The 19,584-nt window shown below is 37.1% G+C and overlaps 1 protein-coding gene across 1 annotated transcript in view; it reads left to right on the top strand.

The window, feature by feature from the left end:
• The first annotated feature begins 6,873 nt into the window (after window positions 1-6,873).
• DNAH7 (dynein axonemal heavy chain 7) overlaps window positions 6,874-19,584 on the top strand; it is a 339,933-nt gene continuing 327,222 nt past the window's right edge. Inside the window, exons 1-2 of the mRNA XM_077154513.1 lie at window positions 6,874-7,087; window positions 14,061-14,123. Coding sequence (XP_077010628.1) covers window positions 7,073-7,087; window positions 14,061-14,123 — 78 coding nt within the window. The 5' untranslated portion in view covers window positions 6,874-7,072. The remainder of the gene's footprint in view (window positions 7,088-14,060; window positions 14,124-19,584) is intronic.

The following is a 19,584-nucleotide window of genomic DNA, read 5'->3' as shown; positions in this document are numbered from 1 at the left end:
ATGTGGGCTTTTTTTTTATCCTTTTTTGCCCTTGAAGAGCATTCTAATTCCAGGTTCAATATCATTTTATTCTGCAGTGTGGATAATAAATTATAATAAAATTTTAACTTCTATTTCAGCTCTGCGTATGGAAGAATGGAAAGTTGTATAAACCAATCTCAGAGTTTCATGAGTGTCAAATTTTATCATTCATAGATTTTTAGGAACAATAAGATTTGTCTGAATGTTTTATAAGAGAAATAGTGCCAGCAGGTCATGAAAATGTTTATCACACCCTCTCCTTGTTAAATGATGTCTGTAAATGATGGCCACTACATCACGGGAACTATAATCTTGTTCCATCTGAAAGCGAACACACAGCAAAAACCATTGCATGGGTACTAGAGTAAAATGTACAAACATGAGCATGATATGTTATACCTTTTGTATATATTTTTAAGAATCCATAGTTTAAAGAAAAAGGTAATTTTCTGATGCTATCGGTAAAATGGCTCAAATTATACATACACACTTATTTTTGAGCCTTGATTAGTTTTATTGTCAAACTTTATGTGAAAAAGTAAGTTGAACAAAAACTGACATGGGAATACATTCAAATATTAATTGAATGTCTACTTCATGTAGAACGCTGTGAAATGTGATAAAGTGAAGTTTAAAGAAACATAACATAATTGCTACCTTATAAGAACCTATTTGGATGGGGACACACATATTAATGAAATAGTTAAGTAGGAATACAAGGAATGAATTGCCAGATGATTGAATTGTATAAATGTTATAAATGATTGAAGAGGAGTCTAGATATGCTGGGAACGTCTCTTGGGGAAAGGAGGATTGGAAATGGATCTCTATGGTGGTGAGGAGGTGGAATTTACATTTGTGAAAGGAAAGGGAAAGCCATCCTTTTCAAGGACAGCAGTCCTAGCCTGACCTACAGTTGCCTCCTGCCCTCTTTCCCTTCCCACCCACAAGCCCATATTTAGGAGTGCTTGATCACATGATAAGGTCCTGTGTCTGGCTTAGCTGTGTAGAATACCAGGCAATACAGCTCTGACTACATTTTAAGATTGACTTACAAAATGTGTCCGAGGTCACATTCTGTACACATCACCAGCACTTGACAAATACTTCAGAACATATAATCTATGAGCATATGCTTTATAAGGTCACTTTACAAAGAATTTCAGATGGAAGGAAATGGAAGAGCAAAGAACTTTGAATTCCTACTTTTTATTGGGAACTAAACTAGACGCTTTTCATACATCATCTGAATTAATTCCCACAACCATTTTAAAAGATTGCAATCCCAATTTAGAGAAAAGACAATGATAGCTCAGACATACAAAGTAACTTGCTCACTTTTGTCAATCAGTAGAGACAAAATCATGATTCATATCAGCTCTGATTCCAGAAAATAGTCGTTTCTCCTATACCGTACTCCTTCTGTAGAGATAGGAAGGCCTTTTTTTTCTTTAATCACCAGAAGCACTTCAGTGTTGAACGTACAGACAGGATGACTTATAAAGTTAGTTACAAGGTCAAATAAAGTATTTGGTAGGCAAAGAATTGTTGGATAGGGCTTACACTCAAACTTTGATCAGGAAAAGAGTATACCTTGCAGTACATTCTTTGGAAAGATTACCAAAGTAAATAAAGAGAAAGTTTTCTTGTTGCCCCAAGCAACTATGAAAACGCTATCTAGCTATGCGATATAAAAAAGCATTTTATTGAGCAAGTACGAAGTCCAGAATGAACTCACTGTCAATGACTTTGAACTATCTGAAAAACACTGGACAGTATAAAGTGCAATAACACATTCTCGTGTCCGTAAATAGAAGGCTGAGAGTTAAAGCTTTTGGCATTTTTGCTTACAATAGCACATTGCCAGAATTCCCAGGGAGGAAGAGCTGATGTTTATTTCAAATAAAAGTTAGCATACTTATATACTGTTGCATATTGTTCAAAAGAAAAACGCTTAAGTATTGTTTGAAAATAGAGCATATCACTAGCAGATATGAAACAGCCTTTTAGTAAAATCTGGTTAAAGAAATCTGGTTACTTCCTGTACATATGTAGTTTGTTTCAATCCTAATATATATGACTATATTTCTTGATAATTGCAAAAGTCTCAAAATATAAAATATTCTATGATTCTATAGTATGAATAACTCCGTATGAAAAAAGGCGAGATTTTGCTTTGTGATCTACAGGTAAAAATATCTCCCTCTAGCGTTCAAAGAAACCAAATTCACTCCTTTGTGTTTTTTCCAGATCTGGTTATGATTAGTAGAAGGTCAACGTGTGGTAATAAAGCAGCATCTTTATTTGTTTTTATGGGAAATGGTTCACATATAGCTGAGTATTTTCAAAAACAAATACCACATGCATGAATTGTCAAACAAAGTTTGCTTTTTTTATATATCTAAGATATCTGTTGTAACTCTAACTTTGTACTTACATAGCTCTCTTTGTTAAAGGGTCAACCAAATACGTAACTTTTTACTTTCAAGTTCCCAGAAAGAGAAGTTGAGAGCCCCAGGGCTTGATCCTTGACCCGCCTTTCTTCTTTTATCTATTTATTCTTTCACACTTGAAGATTTCATCTAATCTCATGGCTTCGCCTACCATCCATCTATGGATGAGCCTTCAACCTAAAGCCTGACTTCTCTACTGGACATCTCAATTGCATCGTCTCCTGTTGTTTTGACATCTCCACTTGGAATCTAATATGTATCACAAATTTAACATGTTGAAAAAGACTTCTTGATGTTCTTGTACCTTCTAACATGGCTCCACCTCCAGCCTTGCCCATTTTAGCAAAAGGCACCGCCATCTACCAGGTGGCTCAGACCAAATAACCCGAATCATTTTACCTTATTCTCATTCCTTACATTTAGTTCACAGCAAGTTCTATAAGGTTTGCCTCCAAAACATATTCCCAATTTGCCCACCGCTTGCCAGCTGTCACCGTCCTCTCAGTGAAAGCCACCATTCTTACTTTTCTGACACATTCCAGTAGGCTCTTAATTAGCCTTCCTGCTTCCATTCTCACCCTATTTCAATTCATGTTTTTCCATGCAATTGAAATAAAATCCTTCCTTACTATGCTCCTGGTCTTCTTTAGGTCCTTGAATGAGTCTGGTTCATTCCCCATTTGGGCCTTTTCACTAGCTTGGCCCATTTCCTAGAAAACTCATCCTGACATCTTTGAATGGCTGGCTCCTTTTTATTGCTCAAGTCTCAGCTTAAATGTCTCCTCCTCCTCAATTTCCTTGACTGCAGTCTCTCCAATGACCTTGTTTCATTATTATTATTATCTGCAATTTTTAACCATCTGAAATTATTTATCTATTAATATGCTTTTTTTTTTAACCTCTTCCCCCCCCTCCCCCCAATTTCCTGTTTCTTCTTTCTAGAACAAGAGTCTGGGACCTTGGCTGCCCCTTGTATCTTTAGTGTCTAGAACAATGTCTGGCCCATAGCAAGTGTTCAAGAAATATTTGTTGACTGAGAAGGATGCGAAAGAACCTAGATTCAAAACAGAGAGAAAGCATTGGTAGAGAAAAGAATAATAGATTCTAGACTCAGCTTTAAGTGGCATATTCTATTTTCCCAGCCTCCAGACCATGCCCTATAATGATAAAAAGCTGCCACATGGCTTCAAAAGGAACAAGTATAACAAACACCAGTACTCCTTCCTTCCTTCATACATGCTACAGTTTCAAAAGCAGGAGATTTTAAAAAAGTAGTAACAAATAACAACATAAAAAGTCAGAACTCAGCAGCTACATCTGCTTACACGATATATTTTAAAGGGAAATAAGAAACCTCGTAAAATATTCCCATAGAATCAGCACAAATTTGGGCATGAAATCCCTAAGCAAACATTTGGTTCATGTCTAATAAAATCATTTAGTAAAAATCACTCAAACCATGAAAGAAAACACAGATTATAAATACAAGTAAACTTGATTCTCACGGAAGCAAAATATCAGCAATTCAATTTCTGTTCTCCTTTTGGTTTTTCATATTTGGGTACTCGGGGCAATCAGTTTCTGTTCCCTGACACCTTCTCTTAAAGTGTATATCCATAATTGTTTATTAGTAAATCAAAAGCATACAGATAGCTCTACAAAATTAAGCACAAAGTGTATAAGGGGCCCTATCAAGGAGACAAGTTATGGGGGTGATAAAAATACCTTTCATAATTTGAAGGGTACAGGGATGCAACACTTCTAATCTAAAATTCATTCCAAAAATTTTGAGAAATATATTGATTCTCATTAGGATTTGAGCTGGCCTTAACCTGAACGATGACAGGGATGAACTTTACATGTTTCTCTTATCTCAGGCTGGCTGGAGACATTATTGATTATTAGGAGAACAAGAACTTAGCCCCAGACCAAGCACCTCTTGCTTGACAGGGATCGTGATAACTGAAATATAAAAAAGAAGTGTCTTTGTCAGTTTTTATAATTTTTGTTCTTCCATAGTTCTGGTGAGGTACCTTACAGAAGAGAAATTCAGAAACAGAATTCTGCAAATGAATAATTGACCCCAGAGGACCTATAAGTGGAGGTCTAGCAGAGGCAATGTGGAAAGTCTCATCCCCTTTGCTTGTTTATTTGGATCACGGCTTTTGAAATTGGGGTGAATGGACAGTGAAACAGTAGAGGTCTGAAGAAGGAATGTTCATAGGTGGGAAAAGGGTGGGAGGTGAATGGCTGACTTTTTTTTGGCTCATCTTTGTCTACTACTGATGCTGGGAATCCATCTATCCCTCACTGGCCTGCTCGTGTGGACTATGAACCTCTATGCAGCAATCCAGCCCAATTCACCATCTGCCAAGAGACCTAAATTCCTTCTAAACACCTGGGAACTGCTGGGACTTTTGACAGCATTTTGGTGGCCACTAAACTTATAATACCTTCACATATCTTGGTTATTAACTGTGGTGTATGCCCTTGAGGTAAGCTTTTGGTTCTCATATTGTTACTTTCCAATACTTCTGATTCTCCTTGGTGTGAAGTACGTGCCTACATGATACATTTTAGGAGCACAGGCTCAGGGCAAAACAGAAACTTTCAGCAGATGACCACCGTGCTAGTTTGAATTTGTGGAACCCAGAAAAGCCATGTCCTTTAATCTTCATTCAATATTGCTAGCTGGGAGCCTTTTGATTGTTACCATGGAGATGTGAGCCATCCAATTGTAGGTGGTAACTTTTTATTAGATGATTTCCATGAAGGTGTGTCTCTACGCATTCAAGGTGGGGTTTCTTACTGGAATCCTTTAAGAGGGAACCATTTTGGAAAGAGCTACAGAGTCCACACAGCCAGAGACCTTTGCAGATGAAGATGGAAAATGCCCCCGGAGGTGCTTCGTGAAACAAGAAGCTGGAATAGAAAGCTAGCAAACGCCGCCATGTTCACCATGTGCCTTTCCGGTTGAGAGAGAAATCCTGATTGTCATCGGCCTTCTTGAACCGAGGTATCTTTCCTTGGATGCCTTAGATTGGACATTTCTATAGTTTTGCTTTAGTTCGGACATTTTTAGGCCTTAGAACTGTGGACTTGCAACTTAATACAGTCCAGCTTTTAAAAGCCATTCTGTTTCTCGTATACCACATTCTGTTCTAGCTTGCAAACTAGAACAACCACTCTATTACTAATGCAGTACAAAGGGTCCAAAAAGAGCAGGGGAAGAGATCCCATCACGGCCTGTCTTTCATGGAGGCCAAATTGCTAGGCTTAGAGTGAGTAGATGGCAGCTCTGCGTGCCCCACTTTGTGTTGGAGAAGAGACACAAGTTTGTGGTGCCCAAGGGGGGCGTATTTGTCCATCCCAGGGGGTAGGGAGTCCTACCACTGAGTTTCCTGCTCTGATAAGCATCGAAGGCTGCTTATTCCCAGTTTCCAGGCTTATGGTCTGGTCAGGCCTTTTCATTACACCTAACATTTCCCCTGGATTGTGGAATGGAAAAGATTGAAACATCATTGCACAATAGAAGAGGAGGTGGGGTTGGGGGTAGGGAGAAGTATGCAAGGGCTGGGCGTTGGCTGCTGAGTGTGTGTCTATGACTTTCCCAGCACTTGTCTAATTCAATCTTCTACTATCTGGCTGGCTTTCAAATATTTTTACTGTGACCTCGGGGTATTAAAAACTCTACATCTTCAATTCACTCTCTGAGGTCTCTTTCCTGGAAACTCTGTTTCTCTGTTTGTCTTTAAAAATCTTCCATATTCCAAGTTTGAGAGGGGGTTCTGCAACACTTATCCTCTGTTTTCTGTACAAATTCTTACTAATTTTAGGTTCATAGCATCTTTTTCCATTGTTGTGTCTTGCTTCATTCATTGAGGACTTTAGCTCAAGGTTGCCTCTCCATTCTGCTTCTTGACTGAAATTTTAAAGGTACTTTTTCTGGTATTCTTTCGTGTGGAAGAGTTGAGAGAAGAAAGGGAGAAGAAGGCAAGCTGGAAGCAGGCTGATAAAAGAGGGGTGTTTATTGGCTGCAGCCTTTGCATGTCTTATTTTCGTAATTCCACTATCCTTACTAGCACTGCATTTTGCAATCAGTTTATACCATTAGGCCTCCGAGACTTTCTAGAAATAAAGGAAGCAAAACGAGTGGTTAAGACAGAAGCTCCGCGCACCTGGCTCAGTCAGGGGGCGGGTCTGACCATCATTAATCAAAGGTTATCCCTCCTTACTGCAGGAGGAAAGTCAACAAATCCTTTACTACGCTCAGCGCTCACTCTGAAACCCACACCACGCTGGTGCAGAGGCTTAAAATTGCCGCGGAGAGCTCTGCAGAGCGCCCTCTGCTGGAACGCTCGGCCAGGTCCTGGGCCTAGTCCCAGGTGCGACAGATGACCGGAAATGGAACAGTGAGCCAGCCTGTTGCTTAGCAACGGACGCTATCCAGACGCTAAACCGCTGGGGAGCTGAAAGAGGAGAGCTAGAGTTGCTGACCCGACTCTGCAACACAGCTTCTGTAGTCCGCGGGGCTCTCAGGGGCCCCGGGCAGGAGGGACCCAGGAGCCACCCAGTGTCGCCAGTGTGTCCTCGCAGCCATGAGCACCGAGCAGGTGAGAGGGCTGCTTCTAGTTAAGGTCGCCGCCCAGACGCTTCCCGCGCACATCAAATGTGACTGAAGCTGGGGTCCTCCTGATTTGTTATAACCCCGCAAGTACGGTTCCTTTGCGCCGGATTAGAACCTGGGATGTTGAGCGCTTTCCGCTAAGAAGTGTGAGCTATGTTTCCTTTCCAACCGTTTGCCCTTGTTGTTGTCATAACCAAACCTTTCAGTGCAGCGGTGCGCCAGCAGCTTAAATTAAAACCCCAAAAGGCTCTCAGTTTGTGTTTAGATGGGGGCAGCCCACCGGAAACTTTCAATGGGTTTGGGCTCTAAGACTGCAATCCAAATTACTTTCTAGCTGTGTGACTTTGGACAGATCACTTGGTCTTTCTAAATCTTAATTCCCCTCTTTTATGAAAAGGGGAAAATCAGAACAGCTTTTCTTCTTTCCTAGGGTTATTTGTGAGGTTCAAATAAGGCATAATACGATAAAATACAATACAATAAGATGCTATCCTATAGATCAAAGAGTTTGGTGAGTGGCAAATGAAACGAACTAAGAAAATATCCCTATGGTATGTAATAAAAGATACACGCTGGAATAACTTCTTTTTAGAACTCTTTCCTTATTGAACTTAACTAAGAGCACCTGTAACCGAAATAAAATGCTGAATAATGGTGAAACCCTTTACTACTAGAGCAGAATGTAAGCCTGAACATTACTCGGGCTAACCAGAAAACAACCTAAGCTCGCTATATGGTGATGACTTAAGAAACAAGACCCTTTAAGCATTCCGTCACTGAATGGAAAATATTTGTTTTTAATCCTGCCGAATTTGGTTGACTTCTTTCTTGGTTTTGACAATACACTATAGTTCTTTCCTTTTCATTGCTTTATAATGCTTTTTCATAGGATTAGAGTTTATTGGGGAAGCAGTGTTAAAAGATGGTTTAGTCCCCTATCCACTAGGTTGTTAGATTACTAACAGAGAAATGTCAACCCTCCAGTTCAGTAATTAATCAAACAAGAAATCAATGCCTGATGCTAAAGAAAATTTGGTTTTAAACAAATTTTATTTAAATAAGTGCAATAAATTGAGAGCTAAAAAAAGCTGACCCTGATTCATATACCAAAGTATAACTACTAGGTAGTAGTAAAAGAACACATGAACAAACAAAAAAAAACCCATAAAATTTAGATACAGGTAACTGAAAAACTGAATATTGACTGATAGACCTTGTTAGTGATTTTTTTCCTGTGATAGTGTAATCAGAACCTTTAAAAAAATAACATTTGTTATCATCACCATCAGTGCTAATTGACAGCATCTTTGCTAGATACCCAAATCAGTCTTTGGCTCCATCTTGATCTTTAGCTTATGTTGTTGAAATTTAAAATACTTATTAATTGTATTTACAATGGTATTTCTGAATAATTACTATTTTCATGAAGCCCCTAACTTACCCATCTACAGCTAATGAGCATTCATTAAAAATGTACTTGCAATTTATCATTTCTACTTTATAAATGTGATTTGGGGAATGATACTTCCCTCACCCCCCCCCCCCCCAAAAAGGACTATATATCATTGAAGAGGCAGTGAGGAAAGATCATTTTCATTCTTTGCAAACTAGTTTTAAACAGCAGAGGGCTCTCTTTCATTATTTTGGTTGATTTGTAATTTTAAAACTCCATTCTTTCAATAATGCTAATTTAGAGTATAATTTTCCTCTTGAAAAGGATGAAAGTTTTTATAGTTTAACAAATAAAACGGATAAAAATTTTTGAAATGTCATTTGTATTTGACATTTACTTATACATTCATTCAGCTTGAAAAAGTGAGCAGGTAGTAAAATTATATTTGCAGAAGATTTTAACATATTCATCTTAGAAGTTTGAGAACAATGTGGCATTTTTCAGGAATAGCAGTACAATTTTTGTGTCTTCTCTTAAGGTAGGTATTTGGAAGAATATAAGCCTTTTGCAACTGTTCATTTCATTTTAAAAATTGATTAAAACAAACAGAAATCATTTTGAGTTTAAGTTGAAGAAATTTCAGGGATTTAAAGATGCAAATATCCAAGGACCAGGAGGCCCCCTACACATCTACTGCAAACTTTGGTCAAGGAAGAGGAAAATCTGTCAACTTATCTCTATCCCAGCATTTGCTCCAGTTGGAGAATCAAGTAATTTTGCATTATTATGATGCTCATTTTCCTTGATCATATAGTCTCAATTCCATGGCTTCCTTAGGAGATCAAAGAGAGCTATGTGGCCAGTAGCCTCGTGAAAACTTTAACAACTGTATCTTAAAACATGTGGCAACTATATTTAAATCAACTGTAATAAATTTGAGAGAGTATTGTTGATTTCACCAAATATCTTCACAATATCATTATTGATTTAACCAGATACATTCATAAATTCTGGTCATTTGATCAAAAGTCTATAGATTAACAGCATCCTATCTGGTAGATAAATAGTTAAAAATCAGCAACATAAAAAATAAATGCAAGGTCGGACTACTTAAGGAATACCTATGCTCTTTACAATTTTAATTTAATATAAATCTGTACCAGTTGTGATCCCAACAGAGAACAGATGACCTGGTCAAAAGGATTTAACTAAAGAAAATTTTTATTGAGACTATGTGCAGAGGTGTGGGCAAGTTTAAGGGAACCAACAAGGATGATGAGGTACCTGAGAATTTATGGCAGTAGGAAGCTTTTCCTGTTTCTAGGCCTGATGGGACAAAGAGATAGATATACCTTTCATAGACAATTTCCTGCTTATAAATCAGTTCGGATTAAAAGTTTATAAGTCAGTTGTTTAGATCCTATGATGCATTTTGAAACCTATGTACCTAAGAATAAGTCAACAAAAGACCTTTATGAAGAATATTACAAAACAGTTTTGCATGAGGCATTCACCAGGATTTATGAAAAAAGAGTCACTATCATAAGAATGTCAGTTTCCACCAAATTATTTTAGAAATTTAATTTGTTTCTATTAAAATTTCAAAATGGAGGAAATTGCCCTACAGATTTCGAGACCTATTATATAGTCATAATAATTTATACAATGTGGTAAAATTTGCCTACATGTATATATATACACGAATGGAATAAAATAAAGGGACACCACCAGATGTGTACATATATATGTGTGCGTATTTAATATAGACAATTTATATATACATATGTTTATACACACACATACCCAAAATAATTGTGTGTATGTGTGTACAAGCTAAAATGCCTGCCAAAGGTTGTTCGTTGCTGTCACTTTTGTAATAGAGAAAAAGAAACTTTGGAAATAGACCAAATGTCCGTTCATAGGAAAATGGATAATTTGCATTATATCCCTACAGTAGAGTACTGTATAGCTGTGAAAATCAGTGAGGAACTTGTAATAATGTTGCTAAATTTCAAAAATGAGTATTAAAAAATTTTCAAGTTGCAGAAGAATATAGTTGATGTGATACCATTTTTTATAAAATCCAAAGGCATGCAATAGCACTATCTTAATTTGTTTAATTGATCATGCTTACATAGTAAGTATGATAAAAATCTGCATGGGAATGATAAATACAAAAGGCCATGGTAGCAAAGTGTTAGGGCTGATAGTGTTGGGTTGAATATACACGGGTCTGCATGATATTATTTTCTGTAGTTTCGAATTTTTCATTATTTTTAAGAGAACGAGATGTTAGTAAATGGAGGCAGTGTGCACAGACAACTTTCCCTCTTCATCCCCTAGATTTTCTCTGTCTCTCTCTTTCCACAATTCTCTCCTCTTTACAACCTCTTAGTCCAGGGTTGTAGCTGTGGATATAATGAGAAGATGAAAGATTCAGGATATGTTGTGGGTAGAACTCATAGGATTTGCTAGTGGATTAGATGTGTATGGTATGAGATAAAGGGAAGAATCAAGAAATGGCACCAGGATTTTTAACTGTATGAATGATTGCATTGTTTTACTGAGTTCGAGAAAATTTGGAGAAGAACCTGTAGGAGGAATGTAGGTTTTTATCGATCAAGAAATGTTTTTGACATGTTAAGCTAGAGGGGTCTATTAAACGTCCTAGTGGAGATGTCAAGCTGACAGATATAGGAGACGGTAGTGTTCAGGGGAAATGTTAGCGTTGGAGAGATAAATTATGGAAACTTCAGTGTATGGATGATATTTAAAATGTTTGGACTTGATGGAATCACTTCGGAAGTAAATGTATCTAAGGAACAAGGCATCTCTGTCACATAAAGATCAGAAAATGAGAAGAAATTGGCAGTGAAGATTTGGAAAAAGTGTCTACTGAGGTAGGAGAAGCATTAAAAAAAAAAAGTAGTCATTCTGGAAAACAAGAAAAAAGTGCTGCTAAGAGATTGAATAAAATGAGGCTTGAGAATTGACCATGGGATAAGGCAACATGGAGGTTATCAGTACCCTTAACAAGTATTGTGCTATGAAAACTTGATTGCAGAACATTCTGGAGAAATTGGAAGCCAAATAGTGGAGATAACTAGTAAAAGGTCCAACTCATATTATCTATTTTATACTTCAAAGTATTAATATCAAGAGGTATTCTTTCTTAAATAGATGAAATTTTTTACATAGATAAAATGCCTACCATAGAATTATTTTCTACTGCAAAAGGCTAGTGGTATTTTTCTCTGAAAGTTACTGCTAATAAGTACAAATATTACTTATGGAACTTGAGGGTATATTAATTTGAATGTCACTTTAGAGAGTGAAGCATTCTGGAAAATAAGTGAATTTTTAGCCATGGAGAAGCGGGGTGGAGCTGAGTAAGCCCTGGACACTAACTATGTGCAGATAAATCCCCAGAAGATAGTGCAGATAAAAGGGCTTGCATAGTTTTTAGAATTACCTGATAAATACTTTGGGTGTCTTTATCTTTTATTAACTAGCTATCAAGAAAACTATTCTAAGAATCTAAGAAGGAAAATATCTTTTATTTTTGAGATTTTTTTCACATATAAAATTCATCTGTTAGGCGTGTACAAATCAGTGGTTTTTAGTATATTCATTCACGAGATTGTATAACCTTAATTACCATCTAATTTTAGGACATTTTCAAAAGAAAAAAGAAATGTTAAACCCATTAAGAGTCACTCTCTGTTCCCTTTCCATAAGCCTCTGTCAACCACTAATCTTCTTTCATTCTCTATGGGTTTACCTATTTTGGATATTTCATAGAAATGCAGTCATACAATGTGTAGTCTTTTGTGATTTTCACGTAGCATCATGTGTTCGTTTCATTCATGTTGTAGCATGTATCAATACTTCATTTGGTGCCCAAATAATATTTTATTGTATGGATATAGCACATTTGGTGTATCTGTGCATCAGTCTTGGATATTTGGATTGTTTCTACTTTCCATTGCTATGAATAATGCTGCTATAGACATTCTTATAAAAGTTTTTGTGTGGCTCTGTTTTCACTTCTCTTGAGTATATACTTAGGAGTGGAATTGCTGTATTATATGGTAACTTCATTTTTTTTTTAACATTTTGAGTAAGTACCAGACTGTTTTTCAAAGGGGTTGTGCCATTTTATATTTATACCAATAATATATGAAGGGTCCATTTTCTCCACATCTGCAGTTACACTTGTTTTTGTCCGTCTTTCTGATGATAGGCATCCTACTGGATGAGAAGTGTGGGTTTGATTTACATTTCCCTAATGATTAATGATATTGAACGTATTTTCTTGTATATATTGTCCATTTTCTTATCTAACTTCTTTAGAGAAATGTCTGTTCAGAAACTTTGGCAATTTTAAATGTCTTTTTATTGTTGAACTGTTAGAGTTTTAAATATATTCATGATACTAGACTCTTACCAGAAATATGATTTGCTAATATTTCTCCCATTCTTTGGTTTGTCTTTTTGTGTTCTTGATAGTGTCCTTTGAAGCACAAAGTTTTAAATTTTCATGAAATTCAATTTACTTGTGGTTTAGGTGTGCTATCTAAAAAACCAGTTTCAAATCTAAGGTCATGAAGATTTACAACAGTGTTTTCTTTTATAGTTTTACAGTTTAAACTCATATATTTAGGTCTTTGATCCATTTTGAGTTAAATATTTTATATGAAATGGGTCCAACTTCATTAATTTGCTTAAATTATTTATTGAACTGGGTATTATTTCCCTATTGAATAGACTTTCACTCTTGTCAAAACTCAATTGCCTAATATTGTATGAGTCTATTTTTGAACTCTCAATTCATTTCTATTTCTTTAATCTGTAGGTCTATCCTTATGCCACTGCCATGGCAGTATTGATTACTGTATTGATTACTGTAGCTTTGCAGTAATTTTGAAATTGGGGCACATATGTCCACTAACTTTGTTTTTCATTATTAAAATTGTTTTGACTATTCTGCATCCCATATGTTAATACCATACGAATTTTCAGAATTTCATTTGATCCAAAATTTCTGCAAAAAAAAAAAAAATGTGTCTGGGATTTTCATAGGCATTGTACTGAACCTGTAACTCAATTTGGGGAGTATTGTCATCTTAACAATATTAGTCTCCCAGTCCATGAAATAGAATTCCTTTCCATTAATTTAGGTTTCCCTTAATTGATATTTTGGAGTTATTCATGTATAAGCCTTGTCCTTCCTTTATTAAATTAATTGCTTATTCTTTTATGCTTATTGACACTATTATAAATAGAATTATTTCTTAATTTTATTTTTGGGATGTTCATTGGTAGTATAAGAGCTATACAATAGATTTCTTTTTGTATCCTGTAACTTTGCTGAGCTTGTTTATTAGCCCTAATAGTTTTTGTGTTACTTCCTTAGAATTTTCTATATATAAGATTATGCCTTCTGTAGAGAAAGTTTTAGAATATTTTCGACAATGTGTGCTTTACTGTAGAACATATATTGTGTAAAATTTAGTTGAGTAAAGAATTTTAGCATTAACGCGTTAATACTTTGTTTTTCACATAGGATAAATCAACCAGCAAAGAAAAATCCAAGACACCAGTAAGATTTTTGCCACAATTGTCTACGGTAATGTATACTCTCTACTTTTTTGCTCCTGGAATTTTGTTGTTTACTAGTTTTCAAACTTGAAAATATGTGACTGTATTTCAGTTTTGAATCCATTTAATTTGAATTTTAATACTCCATTTGATTCTTTCCTGGTGGAAAAATTCTATGTGGTTCATAGCTATGGAAAGGTTTTCTTAATGAATTAACTATGCGCTATAATTTAGTAGCATGCATGGAATGTATTTTAGTATTCTGGATAAGAGAATTGCCAAGCTGGACTAGCAGAAAGAATATCAGAGTGGGAGTCAGGAAGTGAGGGCTTAGGGTACAAATTATCAAAATCTGGGGAGTCACTTATCTCTGTGAGTCTCAGTTTCTGAGTTTGAAAATGAGAAGTGTGTTGATTTGATGACTTCAGAGGAGAGGTCTCTTGCAGCACTGAAATGCTGGGCTACAGAAGATTCCTCAGGTCTTAGCAACATGTTTCTTTATTATGACTGTAAATTATCATTGTCCTGAGAGGCAGTTAAAAGGCATTTTCAGTTGATAAAATGATGGGTAAATTAGAATTTACTGTAATAAATTTTACCATCTAGAAACTATGGTCAGTTTAATGTCCCTGAGTTATACACTTGTGAATCCTGGACGTTGAGCTTATGTTGGGGTTCAATGCAAACATTATTTATTTTCAAATATATTTAAAAATTCTGAATGAGCTATATAATATAAATTACATTGAGTTATTCAGAGAAGAGTTCTGATAATTAGAAAGGAAGAACATTTTTTTGCTTGGAAAACTTGAAGGAATATTTTCAAGTGGATGATCTTGAACATTTCAAAATACATGTTTAATTGAAAGCCTGTTTTTATTGATAATGACAGGAGTATCACACACAATTTTATAACATGTAATCATAGCATTTTTTTTTAGTTCTGCTGCATGTATCTTAAAGTTATACTTTACATGTCAAAGACCTAAAGTGAATAGACATTTTATTTTCTCTTGTATAATTTAACGAATCTTAAAATTGAGGAAAAAATATTGCCCACAGGCTTTTTTCTTTATCTTATTTGTATATAGGTTTATAAATATCTGCTTAATTTCAGTTTATTTACTGAGTAGTAGTTGAGATAAATAAAAATCCTTTTTAGTCAGTGGTGCTTATAATCATCTTAAACACTTTAAGTTTTAAAACCTTTAGTTGTATCTTTCAGTTTTTCTTCAGTTTTCTTTGAGCCTTATATCTTGTAGGAAAATCATAGTTTTAACAAATTTTTGAAATGACCCCTTGATTTTTAAAAATCTTCTTTCATCTGAATATCAAGCTGTGTACTTGGACAAAGTTTCCCAGTGGTAGTTAAGATCCGGAGTGATTCTCATCACCAACCTTTGTGCTCCTGCAGGTGACCCTGGTAGTTGGAATAAGGGATGACACGGCACTGGGCCTTCCCAGCGTCTCTGAGCAGTGACTGGATTCTCGCCTGTCCGCGCCCTCACTTACACCACTCCCATGAATCTGTGTCCTCTGTGCATCAAGTTGAGGGTGCAAGGATGGAAGGGCACATGAAAGGATGGAAGAACACTGCCTTTTAAGTTGTCTTAGCTTGTTTCCTGTGAAAAGAGGTGCCTCAAACAGGGACTTGTGTGCAGGTAGTTAATTTGGGATGAGATCCCAGGAAGGAGGAGTAAGGGCCTGGGAAGAGTAAAGTGGAGGTGATAGAGAAGACAATGCAAGACCCATCATCAAGGCGGTTGGCTCAGTAGACAACTGGGGTGGCCCTGCTGTGACCTTCCGAGGAACGTGTAAAATGCTTCCTGGAATCGTACACCTGAGGATGGTCTGGGAGTAGCATTTTTCTCTCTGCTTCCATCTCCTATTGCTTGAGGGTTGTTCTGAAGGATGTTAACTCCCACCTACCTCTGGCTGCTGAGGTGTGTGTGTGCAGAGTGGGCTGCCCCTGGAGTGGTGAGCCATGGAGAAGCCCAAGGTAGAAAGCAGAGGACGTGTGCTTGAGGCAAAACTCTGCCATTCCCATGTGCCTTGAAGCCAGCAGAAAACTGTTCATTATGGCTGTATCTGGAGTCAGAGGCAAGGCCAAGATGATGTGAGAGGATTTGAGGCAGGTCATGGGAGTCGTCTGATAGAAAAGTCCGTGGAATTCCTTTTGGATCTGCCTCAGGAGAGTGCCAAAGCAGAGGGAAGGGAAGGCATATGACAGCGCCATCACCTGAGAGGAAGACATGGACTAAAATAGAATTGATTGTTAATGTGAAAACATATGTAAATTTATTTCAGAATCCACCACTCTTCTTTATTGAAGAACCACATCTATTATAGATGATCCTCTGGCTTACATGCAGCTTCTTTTCTTGAATAGCCAGAAGACCACTATTTATAAAACATTCTATGAGATATTTAATCTGCACTGCAGTTTAAGAAGGAACCATTAAGGTCCTGCCCCCTTTCCAAGCAGGCTGGCTACTGAGGGGTCTGGAGGTGATGACAGCAGCTAGAATGGGTGGTGTAGGGATCCTAACAAGTTAGGGTGCAAGGTTGTTGGAGGGTTGGTTAAGGGAGCTGTTCGGTACTTGTTTAGTGTCTCCAATACGACAGACCTCGTTTGATTTGCCTCTTGACCCTGTTTTATAAATTCCAGTACACTTGGACGGTATCACCTTAGAATTTTTCGCTGTCACCTGCAGCTTCATTCTTAACAGGGCTCAGCCTATGTCCTCATTCTCTTCTGAAGGGAAGCCCTCGACTCTGAAGTTGAAGGCTTGAAAAATTTGTGCTTTTATTTGTTGTAATATCCTGTGTCCACTGGAGATTGTTGAAAATAGAGCTAATTGTGGTCGAGCATTTTATATGCCTGAGACGTTCACCTAATATATTGTTTGTACTTTAAAAAGTACTGTCTTTAGTTCATTGCAATCTTTTCACTTTGGCTTTTAATTTTTTCAATTACACTTTTTTAAGGGCTTTATAATTTTCTAAGGTAAAGAGTATTCAGCTGTTTTGAACTTAGATTTAGTAGGTTGATGTGTGGTGGGTTGAGGGGAGTAGGAGAGTAAGACAGGTACACACAGAGATTATATTGCAGTCAGAATATAAACAAGAGAATTACCAAAGGAATGCTGTGCATATACAAAGGAGAGGAAGATCCCCGGTGGCTAGGTTTAAGGAAACAAATCTAAATGTTTTTGAGCTTGGTCTTGAAGAAAGTGTAGGATTTTAACAGGGGGCTACTGAGGGGGCACATGGTGGCTGTGTTAGGGTGATTAATAAAAGCCACCATAACCGACGGGCACCCAAATCTCAGAGACCTTGCTTTCGTGAGGTCAGATATGGGTCAGGTAGCGCTCCGTCCCATGACCATGTATGCCAGCTGGAACACGTGGCCTCCAGGGTGGCGGTGGCAGGCGTGAGAGAATCGTGGAGAAGAAACGACAGGTCTGAACACCTTCTCTCTGTGTTACCATTTCACTGGCTGAGGTGAAACAGGGGTTTCCAAAGTAAGTGTAAGAGAGGCTGGGAAATGAATTTCATGGGGCAACTGAGCACTGTGAACACCTACTTGGAAAGGAATTGGAATGTTTCTGAACAGGGGAGCAGTATGCTCCGAGATGTGCCTTAAAAAGGTGAAGGTGACTTACTGTGCCTAGGATTTTTCCTAAATTCAGGCCTGTATCTTCTGTTGCCTGGATTTTTATAAGGAGCCACTAAACTAACTTCCTCACTGACTCTAGTCTCTTTCTCATATACCTTGTTTATTACTATCAGGACCATTTATGAAACACCCTTTGTAAGTCCCTGCGTGGTAAATAGGGTAACAATATAACTTATCACTGTACTTAGATGCTATTGAGAGTAGAAGAGGTATTCAGAATAATTATGCTAGGACAAGAGGTGTAAACTGGGACTGTCCCCATCAAACTGGGATTTTGGGTCACCCTTATAGGAGGCTACAGTCACTCTCTGTGACCAGACAGGAAATCAAGTCCCAAAGTCTCTGGCTGGACTTCACCATGATATAGCAGTACTCACCTATCCAGTACCATTTCCACCTTCCACCCTCGGTTCAGGTTTCTACTCAAATGTAAGCTCTGTAGAGAGGTGCCTTTCCACCCCAGTTAGCCTAGGACGTCTGCACACTTACCCTTTTTGTCCCTTTATTCTGCATCTTTTCTCCATTGTTACTGCTTTCTGCAATTATATAATATATTGATTTGGAAATAGCTATCTATATCCCCACTAGCATGTAACCTCCATGAGGACAGGGACTTTGTCCTGTCCTAGGCTGCAGACTCAGTGTCTTAAAGAGAGGCTGCCACATGGTAGGTCTTCAGTAAATTGATGTTGAATAAGAGAATGGGTATACTTTCTATTTCAGTTAGCTAAGTCCCTTGCCATTCACCCCAGCATCACCTCCCAAAACTGCTGAGCTTATTTAGCCCTCAAGTTGTTGTTCATAATGACCCTGCAGTCTTCAGTTAGCTCATTTTTATGCATCTCTTGTGGAGATTCAATGCCTCAAGGCTTAGCTTTCCTCTCTTATCTTTATTGAAACTTTCTTTGAATACTCTCCTCCACACAATTTCTCTGTCTCTGATGGATGTTGTTTTAGTTTCCTTGGCTGCTCCAAGCAGATACCATGGCATAGATTGGCTCAAATAATTCCCATTACACTTTGAGGCTGAGAGATGTCTAAATCAAGTCATCATCAAGGTGATGCTTGCTTCCCAAGGATGATTGCCAGAGATCCTTGGGTCTTCTACCACATGGCTAGGCACATGGTGGCATCGGGATCTTGCCCTTCTCTCCCGAGTTTCACTGATTTCAGCTTCTTTTTTTCTTGGCTTTTCCTCTTTGTCTTGCTTCCATCTATAAAGGACTCCAGTAATAGAATTAAGACCCATCCTGAAAGAGACGGGCCATACCTTAACTGCAGTAGCATCATCAAAGGGTTCTCTGTACAATCAATTTACACCGAGAAGAATAGATTAGATTTAAACATGTTATTTCTGGTGTACACATAGCTTCAAACCACCACAGTTATATAGTTTTTATCATTACTTAAATAATTATCTATAGATTATATTTATTATTTATATGTAATATACAAATATATTGCAAAATGTCTAAATGTGTAAATGTAAAATATATTTATATGTAAAACATAAACATTTATTTAAATAATTATGTTTGTTATCAATTGGCCTGTGTACATTGTGGGGTAAGAACTACATTGTATATATAATCCTTATCTGTACAACAGGAATGAAAGTAGTACAATACTACTAACCTCATAGAGTTTTTATGAAAGCTAAATGAGATATTTATTTGCACTTTTTAGAACAATACTTGACATACAATATAATCAATATAAAATGTACTGTAAGCAATATAAAGATTACAAACAAGATAATTTACATTCTCTGTTTTTGTACTGTTTTCAAAATCCAGTATGTATTTTATAC

The sequence above is a fragment of the Tamandua tetradactyla genome, chromosome 3, assembly GCF_023851605.1.
Source record: "Tamandua tetradactyla isolate mTamTet1 chromosome 3, mTamTet1.pri, whole genome shotgun sequence".
In the NCBI taxonomy this organism is placed as follows: domain Eukaryota; kingdom Metazoa; phylum Chordata; class Mammalia; order Pilosa; family Myrmecophagidae; genus Tamandua; species Tamandua tetradactyla.
The sequence above is the reverse complement of the archived record's forward strand: the minus strand, read 5'-3'. Positions and strand labels throughout refer to the sequence as shown.